Source organism: Miscanthus floridulus, chromosome 12, assembly GCF_019320115.1.
Source record: "Miscanthus floridulus cultivar M001 chromosome 12, ASM1932011v1, whole genome shotgun sequence".
Lineage (NCBI taxonomy): Eukaryota > Viridiplantae > Streptophyta > Magnoliopsida > Poales > Poaceae > Miscanthus > Miscanthus floridulus.
The window spans coordinates 14,977,893-15,002,114 of NC_089591.1; the positions used below are offsets into that span (position 1 = coordinate 14,977,893).

Below are 24,222 nucleotides of genomic sequence, written 5' to 3' on the forward strand. Positions count from 1 at the left end.
CATCGCCAGCCGTTCCTTCACGTCGGTTGTCGACGGACGCGCGGATGCGACGCCACCTCGTCAATCCGCACTGCCTCCGCCCCCAGTTGGAGCCATCCGCGCCATGACGCCATCACTGTGGCCCGCGCCCTCGCAACCGCCCCCTGGCACCACCGTACGAGGTCTGAGCAGGTTGTTGCGCCAAAGCGGAGGCGCCAATGCAAACCGCGACCGCGCCATGACCGTAACCCTAGCCTAGGCGCACCGATCACCTCCACGTGGCCCAAGCTCCCTATCTGCCGTTCACCTCGCCATGATCACCGCCCCCCCCTATAAGAAGGCACCCCGAGGTGCCCTAGCCATTTCCCGTCACCCCGCCGCCGCCCTGGTGGCCATCATCTTCCGTCGTAACCAAGAGAGGGAAGGGAAGGGGGAAGAAAGGGGGGGGGGCAGCAAGAGAAGGCCGCCGAAGAGGAGCCGCTGGTTCGGAGGACGACGTGCCGTCCGACCACGGCGGAGCAGCTGCTCGGCACGGCACGGCCACGCCTCGACACTGCCTCGACTCACCCGGCATCAACATCCTTTCGCCATCGCCACCTACGGTGAGCCCATCACCCTTTCGGCTCTTTACCGTAGTGCTCGCGGGCATCACACCGCCGTCTCCGCACCGGGAACGAGCAAGAGGAGGCCCTGGCTCCTGAACCCGCCTACACACACGCACGTACACCTATCGTCCAAGCCACGGACCGCACTAAGCACCGAGGGCCTGGGAACGCTAGAGGGGTGACACGTTGCGGAGCATGCCCGCCATGGCTAGAGCTCACCATGGTGAGGTTCTGTTCTTACCGCGTTAGGCCAGTAGAAGCGAGGGAAGGAGGGCTACCTGTTTCGCCTTGGCAAGGAACGCACCGCGCGCAGCAAGAAGAGGAAGGGAGCCACGTGAGAGAGCTGCTCGCGTTCACCTTGTCGGTGGAGCCGCGCTCCAGAGCGCCGTCGTGTGAGCGCGTTCCAAATCTCACCAGCCACCTTGCTGGACAAGGGCGGGCCGAGAGGTTTTCGGTTGATCCTATACACGCTGCCGAGGAGACGCCGTGGCTGGGAAACGGCCGCTCGCCGCCGGTGGACGCGCCACCGTGCAGGAAAAGCGAGGGGAGGGACCGGGACAGTGGTTCGTGCACCGGGTGCACCGTGGACCAAGGGGAGAAAAGGGAAGGTGAACACGGTTCACCGTAGACCCCACGAACACCCGTGAACCGCTGGTTCATGCCCACCGTGAACCAAGCCCACAGCGACTGGGACCTTTTTTTTTTCAAATCCACAGCGCAACGTGGCATCACGAGGAGCTGCCACGTGTCACTGCCTGGGGTTCCCAGTTCATTTTTCTTTTTTTCAGCATTCATTTAAGCTTAGAAAATTCATAACTAATTCATTTTAACTCAGAAAAATACCAAACCAGAGTCCAAATTTTTCTAAAAAGGAGCTCTACGTCATAGGCTTGTGTTTGAATGCATTTGGATCTTTCGAAATTCTGTTGCTTCTTTGTGCACCTTTATAGGAGTTGCTCACGCGACCATATGATACGTTTAACAGAGTCGGAGGACCTGCCGATCGAGGAGTACGACCCTGACTACAGCGAGGACTTGGGAGACGACCTGCCAGGTGCCACGCCCCACCCAAACTCGTAGATCCTATTATGCATGCTATAACTAGAATTGCTAGCGCTTTATCTTTTATGCAATAATACGTTGTAGGTTGCATGGTAGTTTTACTTGAGCCTTATACCTTGCTGCAACCATACTCCTGCACACCCGCTGATAGGCTAGATGCTCGCTTGTTACATACTTACTGCTTTACTCTTACTCGCATTATGTCTGTGATGTGATGCTGGTGAGGGAGAGACGTATGTGCGTAAGGCACGAGGTGCCGTAAAACTTGGTAAAAACTGAACAATGAACATGGGGAGATCTTGGCGTGTGTTCTGGGTGTGTGGTGAGGGTTGAGTCAATCGGACAGGATCTTACGACGAGTCTTTGGGGCAAGTCTTGCCGAAGGGGTGCGACCTGGGCATCCCTTGCGAGAGTTACCTGTGGCGGGTATATGAGAGAGGTGGACCGGGGTGTTGGTTATCCCTGGTGAGGTGCTGTCATGGCACGGGGAGTTGGTGATCCCCTTTTGAGAAGATATCCTGTCCGGTCCCCCTAAGGACTGGTATGTCTTGTGAACCGGAACCATGGGACCTTCGTGCACACCACTCGCTCCCGATGGGCGGGGGACGATTACCCGACTGATTAGGGCAGTACCACCACCACTAGGATGGAAGGTGATAGTGTAGGGAGGTACGGGCATGGGGACCCACACCCTCCTAAGACAGCGTAGTGACCTTGGGGGCCCGGTACTACGTCTCACAGTCTCAGCGTTTCGGTAGACTCCGGGGTGGCCCAGGGCTGAGTGGTGGGGTGGTACTGTACCGGTTGGGAGGCAGTCGGAATCAGCCTAGACGAGCCGGATCGTCGAGGATGGCGATCTTGTGGTTTACCAGGTGTACACGCTCTGCAGAGTTGATCGATCTATACGTATAGCCGCGTCCTCGGATATGGACTTTTCCATGACCTACGCTTCACTTGATTAGAGAGAGGAGTCCCTTCTACCTTCCCCCTGGGTTTTGTGTTGGACTCCGGCTTTGGCCGTTGAGACGAGATTTGAGTGGGAGTCGATCTCGTCGCCTAGGGAGAGAGTGAGATGAGATGAGTTGTGTGTGAGGGGTGGGGAGAACGTGTGAACATGATGGGTTAAGTAAAGGAAACCTGATGAACATATTAAAGTCTATACATTAACCACTTGCATAGGAAACCCACAGCCTAAATAGGTCTCTTTCTATTTTTTACCCAATGCATTCCACTCTCCGCAAAGCAATGCAAGCATGGGGTGGGCGATGCGTGGCCAGTACCAAGTGTACTGATAGATTTTTGGCAGGTTCCGAGCCCGAGTACGACTACGAGGGCGATGACTGGGAAGACTAGAGGGTCTGTTCTGCGCTCGAGCTGGTTTCAGGAGATCGTGTTTCCGCTGCTATCCTCATCTGATGCTGTTTAGGATGCTATGTGTGAGTGTGTTCCGCCCTGCGTGGCGAAGAGAATAATTTATGTAAAACTCTCTATGGTATTCTGATAATCGTGTATGACTTGATGTATCACTGAGATTTGGGTAAATTGATGAATCGTTCGTCATTTTACACGTCGTTTCTGTGGATTTCCCTTCGTGGAAATCAAGGACGTTTCAGTTGGTACCAGAGCCATGCTTGACCCTAGGACGGACCCATAGGTTTGGACAATAGGATTATGAAAGATCTTGACACTTTCGGTTATATTACCGACCATGCTGCATTTTCGTGCATGGCTTACCTCAATTTCACACTCTCTTACCTAAATTTCGTTCTACCATACCCATCACATCGCTCCGTCCCACCCCGATTCATCCGGTATCACTCAGAATTCGCCAAGTATCACTCTGATTTACCATGTTTTGCCTTGACTTACCATGTTTCACTTGTAATACCCAAGATACTTCATAAACGACAAGTACTGACTTCGTCTTACGGTTAAAAATTGCAGATGGCTCCTGTTGTTGAGCTCTCCGTGGACGGACTGGCCTACCGTGGGTTCGCCACGATCCTGTATGACATACTGGACTCGCTGGGCGTCCCCACAGAGGAGATCGAGTACGTGTGCCGTGGTGAGCCTGGACCCGACGGGTTCAAGGGCCACGTCGTGGTCCACCTCAAGGTCCCCGCCAGCGAGTTCGTACCCGTGCTGCGTGCCTTCGAGACACTGGAGGTGGAGAACTCCATCGCTTCGTGCGTGCAGTCCGTCTCGCGCACTGCTCTTCGTAGTGTGATGCGTGACGCACACGACTACCTCAAGACAGGACCATACCGCCTGCTGCCAGCCGCTCTGGACCTCAATAGGTTCTCGGAGCCGCAGATCACTGCTGCAGACCGTGCCGCGCGTGACGAGGTCGACCCCTGCCTGAGAGCCTCCGCACAGTACATCATCGCCCAGGATCGCTACATCATGGATGTGGAGATGCAGAACCGCCGCTACCGAGACTTCCTGTTCCGTTGCGACGAGGAGTTCCTCAAGGTGGAGCGCAAGGAAGAGGAGATGGTCGGCAAGCTCGAGGAGGAGCGCATGGGCTATGACAGAATGAAGACCTTCTACGAGACTCGTGAGAAGTCACTGCGGGAGGAGATCGCCAACCTCAAGGACAAAGTTGGGGAGGCTGAGCTTCGCCACGACTATCTTGAGTCCAAGGTGCTTGAGTGTGAGGACCGGATTGAGCGTCAGAGGCTTACCCTAAGGGAGTTCCATGAGAAGGAGAAGCACCGTGGCATCAGGAAGCTTGCCCTGGAGGCCCGTTGCAACACGATGGAGAAGCAAGCCGTGGAGGCTGCCATCACCACCACATACAACATGCAACATCTGGTTCACTACATCAAGTGCACCGAGTACCTTCAGGACAAGGTGAACCGCATCAGCCAGGCTTGGGTCGACGCTGATCGCAAGCGCGTCCAGGAGATCGGAAAGGTCCAGGGCGTCCTCTTACCTGGTATGCGCAAGAAGCCACGTAGACAGCCTTTCCACGTTGAGGCCACCAAGCTCAACTTCAAGGCTTGCTCGACGGAGGATTACGCAGAGGTTCCGAGGACAGAGATGCTGGACTACGCTCTCACCTACGTCGCGAGGATCCACCGCTCCGACGACGAGCTCCGTGCCATGGAGGGCACTCCCGAGGCTTCCACTTCCGGACCTTCTACACCACTCGACACTTCCGGTCAGGAGTAGTCAATGTAGTAGTAGACATGTTGAGCCCTGCGTGGCTAGAGACATGACGCACCTATGAAGCAAAGTAGGATGTCCCACTTTTGGAGCTACCTGCGAGTAGCACGATTCCCGCGAATCTGTCAGTGTAGCTACTGGAGATGTCGCTATGTAATAAATTAATGTAATGGATGTTTTGGATCTTATTGCATCTTATGGTTCTTATTTGCTTCTTTGTATGAGTGTTGGATAGAGATCTTGTTTCAATTTGATAGACCACTTAACAATGAATCTAACGAAAAAAATGTTAAATAATGACCTAACCCTGCAGAGAGATGTCTTGCCGCCGTTCTGCTCGTCTGAACAACCGCTCGCTTTCCCCCGCGCCCATGGCCCGTGGTCGTGGCCGTGGCCGTGGAGGGGGCAGGGGAGCACCCTTCGGTGCCGGGGAGGAGCCCGCACCAGAGGAGCCCGCACTGGGGGCGGGTGCCGCCCAGCAGCTTGGAGGAGGTGCACCACCGCCACCGCCACCACTGCTGGCGGAGGTGATGGACCGCCAAACCCGCCTCTTGGAGACGCTGGCTCAAGGAATGCTACATCGCCACGGGGTTCCTCCCAACGACTTCCAGCGGAAGTTGGAGGGTTTCCTCAAGCTGAGGCCTCCTACTTTCGACACCGCCGACGACGACCCCATCGCCGCTGAGGACTGGCTCCGTGAGATGGAGAAGAAGCTGGACCTCACCACCTGCACTGACGAAGAGTGTGTGGGGGTCGCCGCCCACCAGCTCACTGGCGCTGCACGCGCATGGTGGGACAGCTACTGTGACGCCCACGAGGACCCGGGGAGTATCTCTTGGGAGGAGTTCGCCGAGGCCTTTCGGGAGCACCACGTGCCCGAAGGTGTCATGGATGCCAAGGTGGAGGAGTTCCGCAACATCTCCCAGGGCTCCCAGAGGGTTCAGGAGTACACCACTCGCTTCACCCGCATGATGAGGTATGCTCCGGGTGAGACCGATACTGAGAAGAAAAAGATGTACTGCTTCAAGAAGGGGCTGAACTCTCGTCTCAAGGTGGCCCTCTCGGGTCATGCCTGCCGCACCCTTCGTGAGATGGTCAACAAGGTACTAGAGATGGAGAGGGATCGTCTGGAGGCGGACGCCCTCCACAAGGAGAAGAAGCGTCGGTTCGAGAGTCCCTCTCGTGGCCTGGCTCCGCAGAGGCCACGTGCTCACGCGCTTCCCCCGCTCCGCCCACGTTACACTCAAGGGGCTGTGACCGCACCGAGCCGTGGAGGTGGTACCTACACCGCCAACTACCACCGCCCCGCTCAGAGCCGTCCTGCTCCGAGTCGCCCCACTCAGGGAGCTGGCTCGTGGAGGACCGCTACACCCACCCCCACAGGTAGCGTGCCCTTCACTTGCTTCGGTTGTGGCCAGCCTGGTCATAAGATCGCCGAGTGCCCCGTCAAGAACGGCACACCGCCTGCTCCGACCCAGACGAGACCGGCTGCTACACCTTCTGCACCGCGCAAGAATGTTGCAGGGGCTGTCCGTAGTCGTCTCAACCACATGACCGCGGAGGACGCCCAGGACGCTCCTGACGTGGTGTACGGTATGTTTTTGGTACAGGGAGTTATCGCTTCGGTTTTGTTCGACTCTGGAGCTACTTGCTCATACATTTCCACCAAGTTTGCACGAGAGCATAGCATACCTGTGACCCCTCGCAAGAAGCCCATTGACACTAGTTCACCTTTGGGTCGCATTTTATGCACCAAGAGATGTCAGGGAGTGAGTATCACCATTGAGGGCTACCCTTTCCTAGCCGATCTCACCTTACTTCCATCTGAGGGACTAGATGTCATACTGGGAATGGATTGGTTGACACAGCACAAAGGAGTGATATCTTGTTCACCGAGGTACGTAGAGATCACACACCCGAGTGGTCACATAATCCGCTGTAAGCCTAATCAAGGAAAGGCCGTCTCCATGTTGTGTGCCTTAGAGGCCAAGACAGTCGAGGAGGTGACCGTAGTGAATGAGTACCCTGATGTGTTTCCTGAGGAATTGCCAGGCATGCCACCTGATCGGGATGTAGAGTTTGTGATTGACCTTCTGCCTGGTACCGGACCTATTGCTAAAAGACCCTACCGCATGTCAGTCGATGAGCTGGAGGAGCTAAAGAAACAGCTCAAGGAGTTGTCGGACAAGGGGTACATCAGACCCAGTGCTTCACCCTGGGGTTCCCCTGTTCTGTTCGTGAAGAAGAAGGATGGATCCATGAGGATGTGTATTGACTATCGGAACTTGAATGCCGTGACGGTCAAGAACAAGTATCCTCTGCCTAGGATCGATGACCTCCTAGATCAGCTGAAAGATGCCAAGTACTTTTCTAAGATTGATCTTAGGTCGGGGTATCATCAGATGAAAATCAGACCCGAGGACATTCCTAAGACGGCCTTCGTCACCAGATACGGGCAATACGAGTTCACAGTGGTGTCCTTCGGACTCACTAATGCTCCGGCCTATTTCATGAACATGATGAATAAGGTGTTCATGGACGAGCTAGACAAGTTTGTAGTGGTGTTCATTGATGATATCCTTATCTACTCCTCCACCGCCGGAGAGCATGAACAACACTTGAGAGTGGTTCTGGAGAAGTTGAGGCAGAATCAGCTTTATGCCAAATTTAGCAAGTGTGACTTCTGGCTCGAAAAAGTCGCTTTTCTTGGTCACGTACTCACTGCTGAGGGAGTCGCTGTAGATCCCGCAAAGATCGAAGCTGTTAAGGAGTGGGAACAACCCCGCAATGTGACCGATATCCGTAGTTTTCTCGGATTGGCTGGGTACTACCGAAGATTCATTGAGAACTTCTCAAAAATAGCCAAGCCCATGACCAACCTACTGAAGAAGACTAATGAGTTCGAATGGACGCCCGAGTGCGAGCACAGCTTCCAGACTCTGAAACAGAAGCTTACCACCACTCCTATTCTTGCCTTGCCCGATATCCAGAAAGACTTCGTAGTCTATTGTGATGCATCCAGACAGGGACTGGGTTGCGTTTTGATGCAAGATGGGAGAGTCATTGCCTATGCGTCCCGACAGTTGAAGGACCATGAACAACGCTACCCGACCCACGATCTTGAGCTTGCCGCTGTTGTGCATGCCCTAAAGATTTGGAGGCATTACTTGATCGGAAATAAGTGTGATATCTACACCGATCACAAGAGCCTGAAGTACTTCTTCACACAAGAGGACCTGAACATGAGACAGCGCAGATGGCTAGAGCTTATAAAAGATTACGACCTAGAGATTCACTATCATCCGGGAAAAGCTAATGTAGTCGCTGATGCCTTGAGCCGAAAGAGTTATTGTCACCATCTGTCCATGGAAGCTGTACCACCCGAGCTGTGTCAGGAAATGGGTGACCTTCGTCTTGAGATTCTACCAAAGGGCATGCTAAACGAGCTTCGAGTGCAATACAACCTCAAGGATCGAATCCGCAACGCGCAACTAGAGTGTCCGGAAATCTGGGAGATCCGAGAACTCATGGAGAGGGGCAAGTGCCCCGATTTCAGGGAAGATGAGCAAGGAGTGTACTGGTACAAGGACAGAATCTGTGTACCATCTGATTCCGCCTTGCGACAAGAAATCCTGGAAGAGGGTCATGATTCTAAATATTGTATCCACCCAGGAAGCACCAAAATGTATGCCGATATGAAGAAGCAGTTTTGGTGGAGGAACATGAAGGCAGATATTGCTGGGCATGTCGCGCGATGCGACATTTGCAATAGGATCAAGGCCGAGCATCAGAGACCGGCCGGGTTGCTTAAGCCCTTGGACGTCCCGGTGTGGAAATGGGAGAGCATATCCATGGACTTTATAGTGGGTTTACCTCGAACCCCTAAAGGCCATGACTCGATTTGGGTGATTGTTGACCGTCTGACCAAGGTAGCTCACTTCATAGCGGTGAGGATTGACTACAGAGTTGATAAGTTAGCAGATCTATACATCGAGCACATTCTCAGACTCCACGGAGCCCCCACTAGCATAGTGTCTGATCGTGGCACGCAGTACGTGTCCAAGTTCTGGAAGAGTCTCCACAAGGCTATAGGGACTCGACTGGACTACAGCACCGCGTACCACCCACAGACAGATGGTCAGACAGAGAGGGTTAATCAGATTTTGGAGGACATGCTCCGAGCTTGTGTCTTGAAGTATGGTTCTGATTGGGAGAAAAGTTTGTCCCACGCAGAATTCTCGTACAACAATAGCTACCAGGCTAGTCTCAAGATGTCACCGTTTGAGGCGTTGTATGGCAGAAAGTGCAGAACCCCTCTGATGTGGTCAGAGGTAGGAGAGAGATCATTCTTTGGCCCCGCAAAGATCAAAGATGCCGAAGAAGGAGTCGCCCAAGTGCGAGAGAACCTGAGGATTGCCCAAAGCCGACAGAAAAGCTACGCAGATAATCGTCGGAGAGACCTCGAGTTTCAGGTTGGGGACTACGTCTATCTCAAAGTCTCCCCACTCCGAGGCACTATCAGATTTCATGTGAAAGGGAAGTTGGCCCCCAGGTACGTGGGACCTTACCGGATTTGTCAGAGAATCGGCAAGTTAGCATACAAGGTAGAGTTGCCCGAGGAGCTGACAGGAGTACACCCAGTGTTTCATGTGTCCCAGCTACGCAAGTGCTTGCAGTTGCCAGAGCAAGAGGTACTCACAGATGCACTAGATATTCAGGACACCCTAGAGTACAAAGAACACCCGATCCAGATATTGGACAGAGCTGAGAAGGAGACTAGAAGCACCGTGATACCCATGTGCAAGGTTCAGTGGAGCAACCACACTGAACGGGAAGCTACATGGGAGAAGGAGTCCGAACTCCGAAGGTTTTACCCCTATCTCTTCGAAAGGTATGTCACACCTTAAATCTCGGGACGAGATTTCTGTGAGGGGGAAAGACTGTAACAACCCAGAATTTTCCTGGAAACAAAAAGAATAAAAATCACAACTACAAAATTTTTTCTTAGAAATAGCCAATGGTTGGTGACTGTCTTGTAGGAAAACTACCCTAGCTGCATAAGTAGTACCTATTGTAGATGTTTATATCCTCGAATTAAATTAAACTTGCATGAGTTGCTTCTTATGTTCTTTTGTATTGATTAACAAAAGCAACAACATTTATTTAATTATTGAAATAAATGTGTATGCATGTAAGAGCTAATTCAATTAACCTAAATTGGAGGAGCCCCTTTTGGCCCTGGAGCACAAGCCAGGCCGTTTCCACAGCCCGCGAACGAGCTCCAGCCTGGCAGGCCGCACACCAGCAGCCGCAGGCCGGCCCAACTCACGCCCCAACCGGCCCAGCCATCAGGCAGCCCCATTCCCACCGAGACGGGCCACGGATCCGGCGCGGCCTGACTACGCCAAGCGGCCCAGCTAGGAGCCGCTCTCCCCTCTCTCCCGGTCACCGCCAGCTGGGACCCCGTCGTCATCACCTTCCTTGCGCCTCTTCTCCTTTTCACGCCGAGTCAGGACAAGGGAGGAGGGAATCTTCATCGCCAGCCGTTCCTTCACGTCGGTTGTCGACGGACGCGCGGATGCGACGCCACCTCGTCAATCCGCACTGCCTCCGCCCCCAGTTGGAGCCATCCGCGCCATGACGCCATCACTGTGGCCCGCGCCCTCGCAACCGCCCCCTGGCACCACCGTACGAGGTCTGAGCAGGTTGTTGCGCCAAAGCGGAGGCGCCAATGCAAACCGCGACCGCGCCATGACCGTAACCCTAGCCTAGGCGCACCGATCACCTCCACGTGGCCCAAGCTCCCTATCTGCCATTCACCTCGCCATGATCACCGCCCCCCCCTATAAGAAGGCACCCCGAGGTGCCCTAGCCATTTCCCGTCACCCCGCCGCCGCCCTGGTGGCCATCATCTTCCGTCGTAACCAAGAGAGGGAAGGGAAGGGGGAAGAAAGGGGGGGGGGGCAGCAAGAGAAGGCCGCCGAAGAGGAGCCGCTGGTTCGGAGGACGACGTGCCGTCCGACCACGGCGGAGCAGCTGCTCGGCACGGCACGGCCACGCCTCGACACTGCCTCGACTCACCCGGCATCAACATCCTTTCGCCATCGCCACCTACGGTGAGCCCATCACCCTTTCGGCTCTTTACCGTAGTGCTCGCGGGCATCACACCGCCGTCTCCGCACCGGGAACGAGCAAGAGGAGGCCCTGGCTCCTGAACCCGCCTACACACACGCACGTACACCTATCGTCCAAGCCACGGACCGCACTAAGCACCGAGGGCCTGGGAACGCTAGAGGGGTGACACGTTGCGGAGCATGCCCGCCATGGCTAGAGCTCACCATGGTGAGGTTCTGTTCTTACCGCGTTAGGCCAGTAGAAGCGAGGGAAGGAGGGCTACCTGTTTCGCCTTGGCAAGGAACGCACCGCGCGCAGCAAGAAGAGGAAGGGAGCCACGTGAGAGAGCTGCTCGCGTTCACCTTGTCGGTGGAGCCGCGCTCCAGAGCGCCGTCGTGTGAGCGCGTTCCAAATCTCACCAGCCACCTTGCTGGACAAGGGCGGGCCGAGAGGTTTTCGGTTGATCCTATACACGCTGCCGAGGAGACGCCGTGGCTGGGAAACGGCCGCTCGCCGCCGGTGGACGCGCCACCGCGCAGGAAAAGCGAGGGGAGGGACCGGGACAGTGGTTCGTGCACCGGGTGCACCGTGGACCAAGGGGAGAAAAGGGAAGGTGAACACGGTTCACCGTAGACCCCACGAACACCCGTGAACCGCTGGTTCATGCCCACCGTGAACCAAGCCCACAGCGACTGGGACCTTTTTTTTTCAAATCCACAGCGCAACGTGGCATCACGAGGAGCTGCCACGTGTCACTGCCTGGGGTTCCCAGTTCATTTTTCTTTTTTTTCAGCATTCATTTAAGCTTAGAAAATTCATAACTAATTCATTTTAACTCAGAAAAATACCAAACCAGAGTCCAAATTTTTCTAAAAAGGAGCTCTACGTCATAGGCTTGTGTTTGAATGCATTTGGATCTTTCGAAATTCTGTTGCTTCTTTGTGCACCTTTATAGGAGTTGCTCACGCGACCATATGATACGTTTAACAGAGCCGGAGGACCTGCCGATCGAGGAGTACGACCCTGACTACAGCGAGGACTTGGGAGACGACCTGCCAGGTGCCACGCCCCACCCAAACTCGTAGATCCTATTATGCATGCTATAACTAGAATTGCTAGCGCTTTATCTTTTATGCAATAATACGTTGTAGGTTGCATGGTAGTTTTACTTGAGCCTTATACCTTGCTGCAACCATACTCCTGCACACCCGCTGATAGGCTAGATGCTCGCTTGTTACATACTTACTGCTTTACTCTTACTCGCATTATGTCTGTGATGTGATGCTGGTGAGGGAGAGACGTATGTGCGTAAGGCACGAGGTGCCGTAAAACTTGGTAAAAACTGAACAATGAACATGGGGAGATCTTGGCGTGTGTTCTGGGTGTGTGGTGAGGGTTGAGTCAATCGGACAGGATCTTACGACGAGTCTTTGGGGCAAGTCTTGCCGAAGGGGTGCGACCTGGGCATCCCTTGCGAGAGTTACCTGTGGCGGGTATATGAGAGAGGTGGACCGGGGTGTTGGTTATCCCTGGTGAGGTGCTGTCATGGCACGGGGAGTTGGTGATCCCCTTTTGAGAAGATATCCTGTCCGGTCCCCCTAAGGACTGGTATGTCTTGTGAACCGGAACCATGGGACCTTCGTGCACACCACTCGCTCCCGATGGGCGGGGGACGATTACCCGACTGATTAGGGCAGTACCACCACCACTAGGATGGAAGGTGATAGTGTAGGGAGGTACGGGCATGGGGACCCACACCCTCCTAAGACAGCGTAGTGACCTTGGGGGCCCGGTACTACGTCTCACAGTCTCAGCGTTTCGGTAGACTCCGGGGTGGCCCAGGGCTGAGTGGTGGGGTGGTACTGTACCGGTTGGGAGGCAGTCGGAATCAGCCTAGACGAGCCGGATCGTCGAGGATGGCGATCTTGTGGTTTACCAGGTGTACACGCTCTGCAGAGTTGATCGATCTATACGTATAGCCGCGTCCTCGGATATGGACTTTTCCATGACCTACACTTCACTTGATTAGAGAGAGGAGTCCCTTCTACCTTCCCCCTGGGTTTTGTGTTGGACTCCGGCTTTGGCCGTTGAGACGAGATTTGAGTGGGAGTCGATCTCGTCGCCTAGGGAGAGAGTGAGATGAGATGAGTTGTGTGTGAGGGGTGGGGAGAACGTGTGAACATGATGGGTTAAGTAAAGGAAACCTGATGAACATATTAAAGTCTATACATTAACCACTTGCATAGGAAACCCACACCTAAATAGGTCTCTTTCTATTTTTTACCCAATGCATTCCACTCTCCGCAAAGCAATGCAAGCATGGGGTGGGCGATGTGTGGCCAGTACCAAGTGTACTGATAGATTTTTGGCAGGTTCCGAGCCCGAGTACGACTACGAGGGCGATGACTGGGAAGACTAGAGGGTCTGTTCTGCGCTCGAGCTGGTTTCAGGAGATCGTGTTTCCGCTGCTATCCTCATCTGATGCTGTTTAGGATGCTATGTGTGAGTGTGTTCCGCCCTGCGTGGCGAAGAGAATAATTTATGTAAAACTCTCTATGGTATTCTGATAATCGTGTATGACTTGATGTATCACTGAGATTTGGGTAAATTGATGAATCGTTCGTCATTTTACACGTCGTTTCTGTGGATTTCCCTTCGTGGAAATCAAGGACGTTTCAGGAGGCCTCAAGGATAGGCCTCTAGAAGTAATATTCATTCGCGCACCAACCCTTAGCAAGGCCTCCAACAGAGGTTCCAGGGACCACCTAATTAGTGGAATCGTGGTCAGTACCCTTAGCACAAACCCGAACCAACAGCAGAATAGCAATCAACATCCCCAGCAGCAGAGTGGTCAGTAGACACCATGGACAAAGAACACCCAACAACACTCCCATAAAGACCAGTGCACCTAGTACCCCCAACATATGCTATCGTTGTGGAGAAGTTGGGCATTATGCTAACCATTGCCCCAGGAAGTAGAATCAGCAAACACCCCAGGGTTAGCATAGTAATCAGAAGGGAACGCCACAGAAGCTAGCACCCAACACAAGAAAGGTGAACCATTTGTCTACCGAGACGGCACTTGCAGAACTAGAAGTCAATGCTCGGTACGTTTAATGTCAATTCCATTCCTGCCACTATTCTTTTGGATTCTGGAGCTTCACATTCATTCATATCACAAGGATTTGTTAGAAACCATAGCATACCTTTATGTGCCATGCAAAATCCTCTATTAGTAAACTCACCAGGAGGTAGTATGCAAGCTTCATACCGTTGTCTTATGACTAGTCTATCCTTAAGGGGGGTAAAGTTTAAAGTGAGCTCCATTATGTTGAGGACATCTGGCATTGATGTGATTCTAGGTATGGATTGGATGATGCAACAACACGTAGTGATCAGTGTAAGGAGAAGGTAGTTGTTTGTGACTACACCGAATAGGGAAAGAATCAATGTTGATGTTGTAGTGTAGAAGCAGCCAACAACCACAGTGAACCAGCTTGATGATCATGTCACAAGGAAGACCCAGTGGTGGATGAGTTTCTAGATGTGTTCCCCAATGACTTGCTAGGTATGCCATCTGACCATGACATTGAGTTTATTATTGAATTATTACCTAAAACTACACCTATAGCTAAGCGCCCATATAGAATGGGGGTTAACGAACTAGAAGAACTTAAGAAACAAATAAAGGAGTTATAGGAGAAAGGTTTTATTCGTCCTAGTTTGTCACCTTGGGGAGCACCAATTATATTTGTTGACAAGAAGGATAGTACTTAGAGAATGTGTGTTGATCATTGGTCACTCAATGAGGTTACTATCAAGAACAAGTATACGTTACCTAGAATTGATGACTTGTTTGATCAATTGAGAGGTGCTTGTGTTTTCTCTAAGATTGATCTACGTTCTGGTTATCATCAGTTCAAGATTCATGGGACTGACATACCCAAGACAACTATGTTCTTTTGTATTGATTAACAAAAGCAACAACATTTATTTAATTATTGAAATAAATGTGTATGCATGTAAGAGCTAATTCAATTAACCTAAATTGGAGGAGCCCCTTTTGGCCCTGGAGCACAAGCCAGGCCGTTTCCACAGCCCGCGAACGAGCTCCAGCCTGGCAGGCCGCACACCAGCAGCCGCAGGCCGGCCCAACTCACGCCCCAACCGGCCCAGCCATCAGGCAGCCCCATTCCCACCGAGACGGGCCACGGATCCGGCGCGGCCTGACTACGCCAAGCGGCCCAGCTAGGAGCCGCTCTCCCCTCTCTCCCGGTCACCGCCAGCTGGGACCCCGTCGTCATCACCTTCCTTGCGCCTCTTCTCCTTTTCACGCCGAGTCAGGACAAGGGAGGAGGGAATCTTCATCGCCAGCCGTTCCTTCACGTCGGTTGTCGACGGACGCGCGGATGCGACGCCACCTCGTCAATCCGCACTGCCTCCGCCCCCAGTTGGAGCCATCCGCGCCATGACGCCATCACTGTGGCCCGCGCCCTCGCAACCGCCCCCTGGCACCACCGTACGAGGTCTGAGCAGGTTGTTGCGCCAAAGCGGAGGCGCCAATGCAAACCGCGACCGCGCCATGACCGTAACCCTAGCCTAGGCGCACCGATCACCTCCACGTGGCCCAAGCTCCCTATCTGCCGTTCACCTCGCCATGATCACCGCCCCCCCCTATAAGAAGGCACCCCGAGGTGCCCTAGCCATTTCCCGTCACCCCGCCGCCGCCCTGGTGGCCATCATCTTCCGTCGTAACCAAGAGAGGGAAGGGAAGGGGGAAGAAAGGGGGGGGGGGCAGCAAGAGAAGGCCGCCGAAGAGGAGCCGCTGGTTCGGAGGACGACGTGCCGTCCGACCACGGCGGAGCAGCTGCTCGGCACGGCACGGCCACGCCTCGACACTGCCTCGACTCACCCGGCATCAACATCCTTTCGCCATCGCCACCTACGGTGAGCCCATCACCCTTTCGGCTCTTTACCGTAGTGCTCGCGGGCATCACACCGCCGTCTCCGCACCGGGAACGAGCAAGAGGAGGCCCTGGCTCCTGAACCCGCCTACACACACGCACGTACACCTATCGTCCAAGCCACGGACCGCACTAAGCACCGAGGGCCTGGGAACGCTAGAGGGGTGACACGTTGCGGAGCATGCCCGCCATGGCTAGAGCTCACCATGGTGAGGTTCTGTTCTTACCGCGTTAGGCCAGTAGAAGCGAGGGAAGGAGGGCTACCTGTTTCGCCTTGGCAAGGAACGCACCGCGCGCAGCAAGAAGAGGAAGGGAGCCACGTGAGAGAGCTGCTCGCGTTCACCTTGTCGGTGGAGCCGCGCTCCAGAGCGCCGTCGTGTGAGCGCGTTCCAAATCTCACCAGCCACCTTGCTGGACAAGGGCGGGCCGAGAGGTTTTCGGTTGATCCTATACACGCTGCCGAGGAGACGCCGTGGCTGGGAAACGGCCGCTCGCCGCCGGTGGACGCGCCACCGTGCAGGAAAAGCGAGGGGAGGGACCGGGACAGTGGTTCGTGCACCGGGTGCACCGTGGACCAAGGGGAGAAAAGGGAAGGTGAACACGGTTCACCGTAGACCCCACGAACACCCGTGAACCGCTGGTTCATGCCCACCGTGAACCAAGCCCACAGCGACTGGGACCTTTTTTTTTTCAAATCCACAGCGCAACGTGGCATCACGAGGAGCTGCCACGTGTCACTGCCTGGGGTTCCCAGTTCATTTTTCTTTTTTTTCAGCATTCATTTAAGCTTAGAAAATTCATAACTAATTCATTTTAACTCAGAAAAATACCAAACCAGAGTCCAAATTTTTCTAAAAAGGAGCTCTACGTCATAGGCTTGTGTTTGAATGCATTTGGATCTTTCGAAATTCTGTTGCTTCTTTGTGCACCTTTATAGGAGTTGCTCACGCGACCATATGATACGTTTAACAGAGCCGGAGGACCTGCCGATCGAGGAGTACGACCCTGACTACAGCGAGGACTTGGGAGACGACCTGCCAGGTGCCACGCCCCACCCAAACTCGTAGATCCTATTATGCATGCTATAACTAGAATTGCTAGCGCTTTATCTTTTATGCAATAATACGTTGTAGGTTGCATGGTAGTTTTACTTGAGCCTTATACCTTGCTGCAACCATACTCCTGCACACCCGCTGATAGGCTAGATGCTCGCTTGTTACATACTTACTGCTTTACTCTTACTCGCATTATGTCTGTGATGTGATGCTGGTGAGGGAGAGACGTATGTGCGTAAGGCACGAGGTGCCGTAAAACTTGGTAAAAACTGAACAATGAACATGGGGAGATCTTGGCGTGTGTTCTGGGTGTGTGGTGAGGGTTGAGTCAATCGGACAGGATCTTACGACGAGTCTTTGGGGCAAGTCTTGCCGAAGGGGTGCGACCTGGGCATCCCTTGCGAGAGTTACCTGTGGCGGGTATATGAGAGAGGTGGACCGGGGTGTTGGTTATCCCTGGTGAGGTGCTGTCATGGCACGGGGAGTTGGTGATCCCCTTTTGAGAAGATATCCTGTCCGGTCCCCCTAAGGACTGGTATGTCTTGTGAACCGGAACCATGGGACCTTCGTGCACACCACTCGCTCCCGATGGGCGGGGGACGATTACCCGACTGATTAGGGCAGTACCACCACCACTAGGATGGAAGGTGATAGTGTAGGGAGGTACGGGCATGGGGACCCACACCCTCCTAAGACAGCGTAGTGACCTTGGGGGCCCGGTACTACGTCTCACAGTCTCAGCGTTTCGGTAGACTCCGGGGTGGCCCAGGGCTGAGTGGTGGGGTGGTACTGTACCGGTTGGGAGGCAGTCGGAATCAGCCTAGACGAGCCGGATCGTCGAGGATGGCGATCTTGTGGTTTACCAGGTGTACACGCTCTGCAGAGTTGATCGATCTATACGTATAGCCGCGTCCTCGGATATGGACTTTTCCATGACCTACGCTTCACTTGATTAGAGAGAGGAGTCCCTTCTACCTTCCCCCTGGGTTTTGTGTTGGACTCCGGCTTTGGCCGTTGAGACGAGATTTGAGTGGGAGTCGATCTCGTCGCCTAGGGAGAGAGTGAGATGAGATGAGTTGTGTGTGAGGGGTGGGGAGAACGTGTGAACATGATGGGTTAAGTAAAGGAAACCTGATGAACATATTAAAGTCTATACATTAACCACTTGCATAGGAAACCCACAGCCTAAATAGGTCTCTTTCTATTTTTTACCCAATGCATTCCACTCTCCGCAAAGCAATGCAAGCATGGGGTGGGCGATGCGTGGCCAGTACCAAGTGTACTGATAGATTTTTGGCAGGTTCCGAGCCCGAGTACGACTACGAGGGCGATGACTGGGAAGACTAGAGGGTCTGTTCTGCGCTCGAGCTGGTTTCAGGAGATCGTGTTTCCGCTGCTATCCTCATCTGATGCTGTTTAGGATGCTATGTGTGAGTGTGTTCCGCCCTGCGTGGCGAAGAGAATAATTTATGTAAAACTCTCTATGGTATTCTGATAATCGTGTATGACTTGATGTATCACTGAGATTTGGGTAAATTGATGAATCGTTCGTCATTTTACACGTCGTTTCTGTGGATTTCCCTTCGTGGAAATCAAGGACGTTTCAGTTGGTACCAGAGCCATGCTTGACCCTAGGACGGACCCATAGGTTTGGACAATAGGATTATGAAAGATCTTGACACTTTCGGTTATATTACCGACCATGCTGCATTTTCGTGCATGGCTTACCTCAATTTCACACTCTCTTACCTAAATTTCGTTCTACCATACCCATCACATCGCTCCGTCCCACCCCGATTCATCCGGTATCACTCAGAATTCGCCAAGTATCACTCTGATTTACCATGTTTTGCCTTGACTTACCATGTTTCACTTGTAATACCCAAGATACTTCATAAACGACAAGTACTGACTTCGTCTTACGGTTAAAAATTGCAGATGGCTCCTGTTGTTGAGCTCTCCGTGGACGGACTGGCCTACCGTGGGTTCGCCACGATCCTGTATGACATACTGGACTCGCTGGGCGTCCCCACAGAGGAGATCGAGTACGTGTGCCGTGGTGAGCCTGGACCCGACGGGTTCAAGGGCCACGTCGTGGTCCACCTCAAGGTCCCCGCCAGCGAGTTCGTACCCGTGCTGCGTGCCTTCGAGACACTGGAGGTGGAGAACTCCATCGCTTCGTGCGTGCAGTCCGTCTCGCGCACTGCTCTTCGTAGTGTGATGCGTGACGCACACGACTACCTCAAGACAGGACCATACCGCCTGCTGCCAGCCGCTCTGGACCTCAATAGGTTCTCGGAGCCGCAGATCACTGCTGCAGACCGTGCCGCGCGTGACGAGGTCGACCCCTGCCTGAGAGCCTCCGCACAGTACATCATCGCCCAGGATCGCTACATCATGGATGTGGAGATGCAGAACCGCCGCTACCGAGACTTCCTGTTCCGTTGCGACGAGGAGTTCCTCAAGGTGGAGCGCAAGGAAGAGGAGATGGTCGGCAAGCTCGAGGAGGAGCGCATGGGCTATGACAGAATGAAGACCTTCTACGAGACTCGTGAGAAGTCACTGCGGGAGGAGATCGCCAACCTCAAGGACAAAGTTGGGGAGGCTGAGCTTCGCCACGACTATCTTGAGTCCAAGGTGCTTGAGTGTGAGGACCGGATTGAGCGTCAGAGGCTTACCCTAAGGGAGTTCCATGAGAAGGAGAAGCACCGTGGCATCAGGAAGCTTGCCCTGGAGGCCCGTTGCAACACGATGGAGAAGCAAGCCGTGGAGGCTGCCATCACCACCACATACAACATGCAACATCTGGTTCACTACATCAAGTGCACCGAGTACCTTCAGGACAAGGTGAACCGCATCAGCCAGGCTTGGGTCGACGCTGATCGCAAGCGCGTCCAGGAGATCGGAAAGGTCCAGGGCGTCCTCTTACCTGGTATGCGCAAGAAGCCACGTAGACAGCCTTTCCACGTTGAGGCCACCAAGCTCAACTTCAAGGCTTGCTCGACGGAGGATTACGCAGAGGTTCCGAGGACAGAGATGCTGGACTACGCTCTCACCTACGTCGCGAGGATCCACCGCTCCGACGACGAGCTCCGTGCCATGGAGGGCACTCCCGAGGCTTCCACTTCCGGACCTTCTACACCACTCGACACTTCCGGTCAGGAGTAGTCAATGTAGTAGTAGACATGTTGAGCCCTGCGTGGCTAGAGACATGACGCACCTATGAAGCAAAGTAGGATGTCCCACTTTTGGAGCTACCTGCGAGTAGCACGATTCCCGCGAATCTGTCAGTGTAGCTACTGGAGATGTCGCTATGTAATAAATTAATGTAATGGATGTTTTGGATCTTATTGCATCTTATGGTTCTTATTTGCTTCTTTGTATGAGTGTTGGATAGAGATCTTGTTTCAATTTGATAGACCACTTAACAATGAATCTAACGAAAAAAATGTTAAATAATGACCTAACCCTGCAGAGAGATGTCTTGCCGCCGTTCTGCTCGTCTGAACAACCGCTCGCTTTCCCCCGCGCCCATGGCCCGTGGTCGTGGCCGTGGCCGTGGAGGGGGCAGGGGAGCACCCTTCGGTGCCGGGGAGGAGCCCGCACCAGAGGAGCCCGCACTGGGGGCGGGTGCCGCCCAGCAGCTTGGAGGAGGTGCACCACCGCCACCGCCACCACTGCTGGCGGAGGTGATGGACCGCCAAACCCGCCTCTTGGAGACGCTGGCTCAAGGAATGCTACATCGCCACGGGGTTCCTCCCAACGACTTCCAGCGGAAGTTGGAGGGTTTCCTCAAGCTGAGGCCTCCTACTTTCGACACCGCCGACGACGACCCCATCGCCGCTGAGGACTGGCTCCGTGAGATGGAGAAGAAGCTGGACCTCACCACCTGCACTGACGAAGAGTGTGTGGGGGTCGCCGCCCACCAGCTCACTGGCGCTGCACGCGCATGGTGGGACAGCTACTGTGACGCCCACGAGGACCCGGGGAGTATCTCTTGGGAGGAGTTCGCCGAGGCCTTTCGGGAGCACCACGTGCCCGAAGGTGTCATGGATGCCAAGGTGGAGGAGTTCCGCAACATCTCCCAGGGCTCCCAGAGGGTTCAGGAGTACACCACTCGCTTCACCCGCATGATGAGGTATGCTCCGGGTGAGACCGATACTGAGAAGAAAAAGATGTACTGCTTCAAGAAGGGGCTGAACTCTCGTCTCAAGGTGGCCCTCTCGGGTCATGCCTGCCGCACCCTTCGTGAGATGGTCAACAAGGTACTAGAGATGGAGAGGGATCGTCTGGAGGCGGACGCCCTCCACAAGGAGAAGAAGCGTCGGTTCGAGAGTCCCTCTCGTGGCCTGGCTCCGCAGAGGCCACGTGCTCACGCGCTTCCCCCGCTCCGCCCACGTTACACTCAAGGGGCTGTGACCGCACCGAGCCGTGGAGGTGGTACCTACACCGCCAACTACCACCGCCCCGCTCAGAGCCGTCCTGCTCCGAGTCGCCCCACTCAGGGAGCTGGCTCGTGGAGGACCGCTACACCCACCCCCACAGGTAGCGTGCCCTTCACTTGCTTCGGTTGTGGCCAGCCTGGTCATAAGATCGCCGAGTGCCCCGTCAAGAACGGCACACCGCCTGCTCCGACCCAGACGAGACCGGCTGCTACACCTTCTGCACCGCGCAAGAATGTTGCAGGGGCTGTCCGTAGTCGTCTCAACCACATGACCGCGGAGGACGCCCAGGACGCTCCTGACGTGGTGTACGGTATGTTTTTGGTACAGGGAGTTATCGCTTCGGTTTTGTTCGACTCTGGAGCTACTTGCTCATACATTTCCACCAAGTTTGCACAAGAGCATAGCATACCTGTGACCCCTCGCAAGAAGCCCATTGACACTAGTTCACCTTTGGGTCGCATTTTATGCACCAAGAGATGTCAGGGAGTGAGTATCACCATTGAGGGCTACCCTTTCCTAGCCGATCTCACCTTACTTCCATCTGAGGGACTAGATGTCATACTGGGAATGGATTGGTTGACACAGCACAAAGGAGTGATATCTTGTTCACCGAGGTACGTAGAGATCACACACCCGAGTGGTCACATAATCCGCTGTAAGCCTAATCAAGGAAAGGCCGTCTCCATGTTGTGTGCCTTAGAGGCCAAGACAGTCGAGGAGGTGACCGTAGTGAATGAGTACCCTGATGTGTTTCCTGAGGAATTGCCAGGCATGCCACCTGATCGGGATGTAGAGTTTGTGATTGACCTTCTGCCTGGTACCGGACCTATTGCTAAAAGACCCTACCGCATGTCAGTCGATGAGCTGGAGGAGCTAAAGAAACAGCTCAAGGAGTTGTCGGACAAGGGGTACATCAGACCCAGTGCTTCACCCTGGGGTTCCCCTGTTCTGTTCGTGAAGAAGAAGGATGGATCCATGAGGATGTGTATTGACTATCGGAACTTGAATGCCGTGACGGTCAAGAACAAGTATCCTCTGCCTAGGATCGATGACCTCCTAGATCAGCTGAAAGATGCCAAGTACTTTTCTAAGATTGATCTTAGGTCGGGGTATCATCAGATGAAAATCAGACCCGAGGACATTCCTAAGACGGCCTTCGTCACCAGATACGGGCAATACGAGTTCACAGTGGTGTCCTTCGGACTCACTAATGCTCCGGCCTATTTCATGAACATGATGAATAAGGTGTTCATGGACGAGCTAGACAAGTTTGTAGTGGTGTTCATTGATGATATCCTTATCTACTCCTCCACCGCCGGAGAGCATGAACAACACTTGAGAGTGGTTCTGGAGAAGTTGAGGCAGAATCAGCTTTATGCCAAATTTAGCAAGTGTGACTTCTGGCTCGAAAAAGTCACTTTTCTTGGTCACGTACTCACTGCTGAGGGAGTCGCTGTAGATCCCGCAAAGATCGAAGCTGTTAAGGAGTGGGAACAACCCCGCAATGTGACCGATATCCGTAGTTTTCTCGGATTGGCTGGGTACTACCGAAGATTCATTGAGAACTTCTCAAAAATAGCCAAGCCCATGACCAACCTACTGAAGAAGACTAATGAGTTCGAATGGACGCCCGAGTGCGAGCACAGCTTCCAGACTCTGAAACAGAAGCTTACCACCACTCCTATTCTTGCCTTGCCCGATATCCAGAAAGACTTCGTAGTCTATTGTGATGCATCTAGACAGGGACTGGGTTGCGTTTTGATGCAAGATGGGAGAGTCATTGCCTATGCGTCCCGACAGTTGAAGGACCATGAACAACGCTACCCGACCCACGATCTTGAGCTTGCCGCTGTTGTGCATGCCCTAAAGATTTGGAGGCATTACTTGATCGGAAATAAGTGTGATATCTACACCGATCACAAGAGCCTGAAGTACTTCTTCACACAAGAGGACCTGAACATGAGACAGCGCAGATGGCTAGAGCTTATAAAAGATTACGACCTAGAGATTCACTATCATCCGGGAAAAGCTAATGTAGTCGCTGATGCCTTGAGCCGAAAGAGTTATTGTCACCATCTGTCCATGGAAGCTGTACCACCCGAGCTGTGTCAGGAAATGGGTGACCTTCGTCTTGAGATTCTACCAAAGGGCATGCTAAACGAGCTTCGAGTGCAATACAACCTCAAGGATCGAATCCGCAACGCGCAACTAGAGTGTCCGGAAATCTGGGAGATCCGAGAACTCATGGAGAGGGGCAAGTGCCCCGATTTCAGGGAAGATGAGCAAGGAGTGTACTGGTACAAGGACAGAATCTGTGTACCATCTGATTCCGCCTTGCGACAAGAAATCCTGGAAGAGGGTCATGATTCTAAATATTGTATCCACCCAGGAAGCACCAAAATGTATGCCGATATGAAGAAGCAGTTTTGGTGGAGGAACATGAAGGCAGATATTGCTGGGCATGTCGCGCGATGCGACATTTGCAATAGGATCAAGGCCGAGCATCAGAGACCGGCCGGGTTGCTTAAGCCCTTGGACGTCCCGGTGTGGAAATGGGAGAGCATATCCATGGACTTTATAGTGGGTTTACCTCGAACCCCTAAAGGCCATGACTCGATTTGGGTGATTGTTGACCGTCTGACCAAGGTAGCTCACTTCATAGCGGTGAGGATTGACTACAGAGTTGATAAGTTAGCAGATCTATACATCGAGCACATTCTCAGACTCCACGGAGCCCCCACTAGCATAGTGTCTGATCGTGGCACGCAGTACGTGTCCAAGTTCTGGAAGAGTCTCCACAAGGCTATAGGGACTCGACTGGACTACAGCA

The 24,222-nt window shown here is 53.7% G+C and overlaps 1 protein-coding gene and 1 long non-coding RNA gene across 2 annotated transcripts; both read left to right on the top strand.

Annotated features, from left to right (window-relative positions):
- The first annotated feature begins 1,567 nt into the window (after positions 1–1,567).
- On the top strand, positions 1,568–13,393 carry LOC136496994 (uncharacterized). The gene is made up of 3 exons (XR_010769172.1): positions 1,568–1,638; positions 11,919–11,987; positions 13,301–13,393. It is a non-coding gene; the product is annotated as an uncharacterized lncRNA (long non-coding RNA).
- Positions 13,394–20,480: 7,087 nt separating this feature from the next.
- On the top strand, positions 20,481–22,174 carry LOC136495576 (uncharacterized). The gene is made up of 2 exons (XM_066491469.1): positions 20,481–22,006; positions 22,162–22,174. The coding sequence occupies exons 1-2, from the start codon at positions 20,481–20,483 to the stop codon at positions 22,172–22,174; spliced, it is 1,539 nt and encodes a 512-aa protein (XP_066347566.1).
- The last annotated feature ends 2,048 nt before the right edge of the window (positions 22,175–24,222 follow it).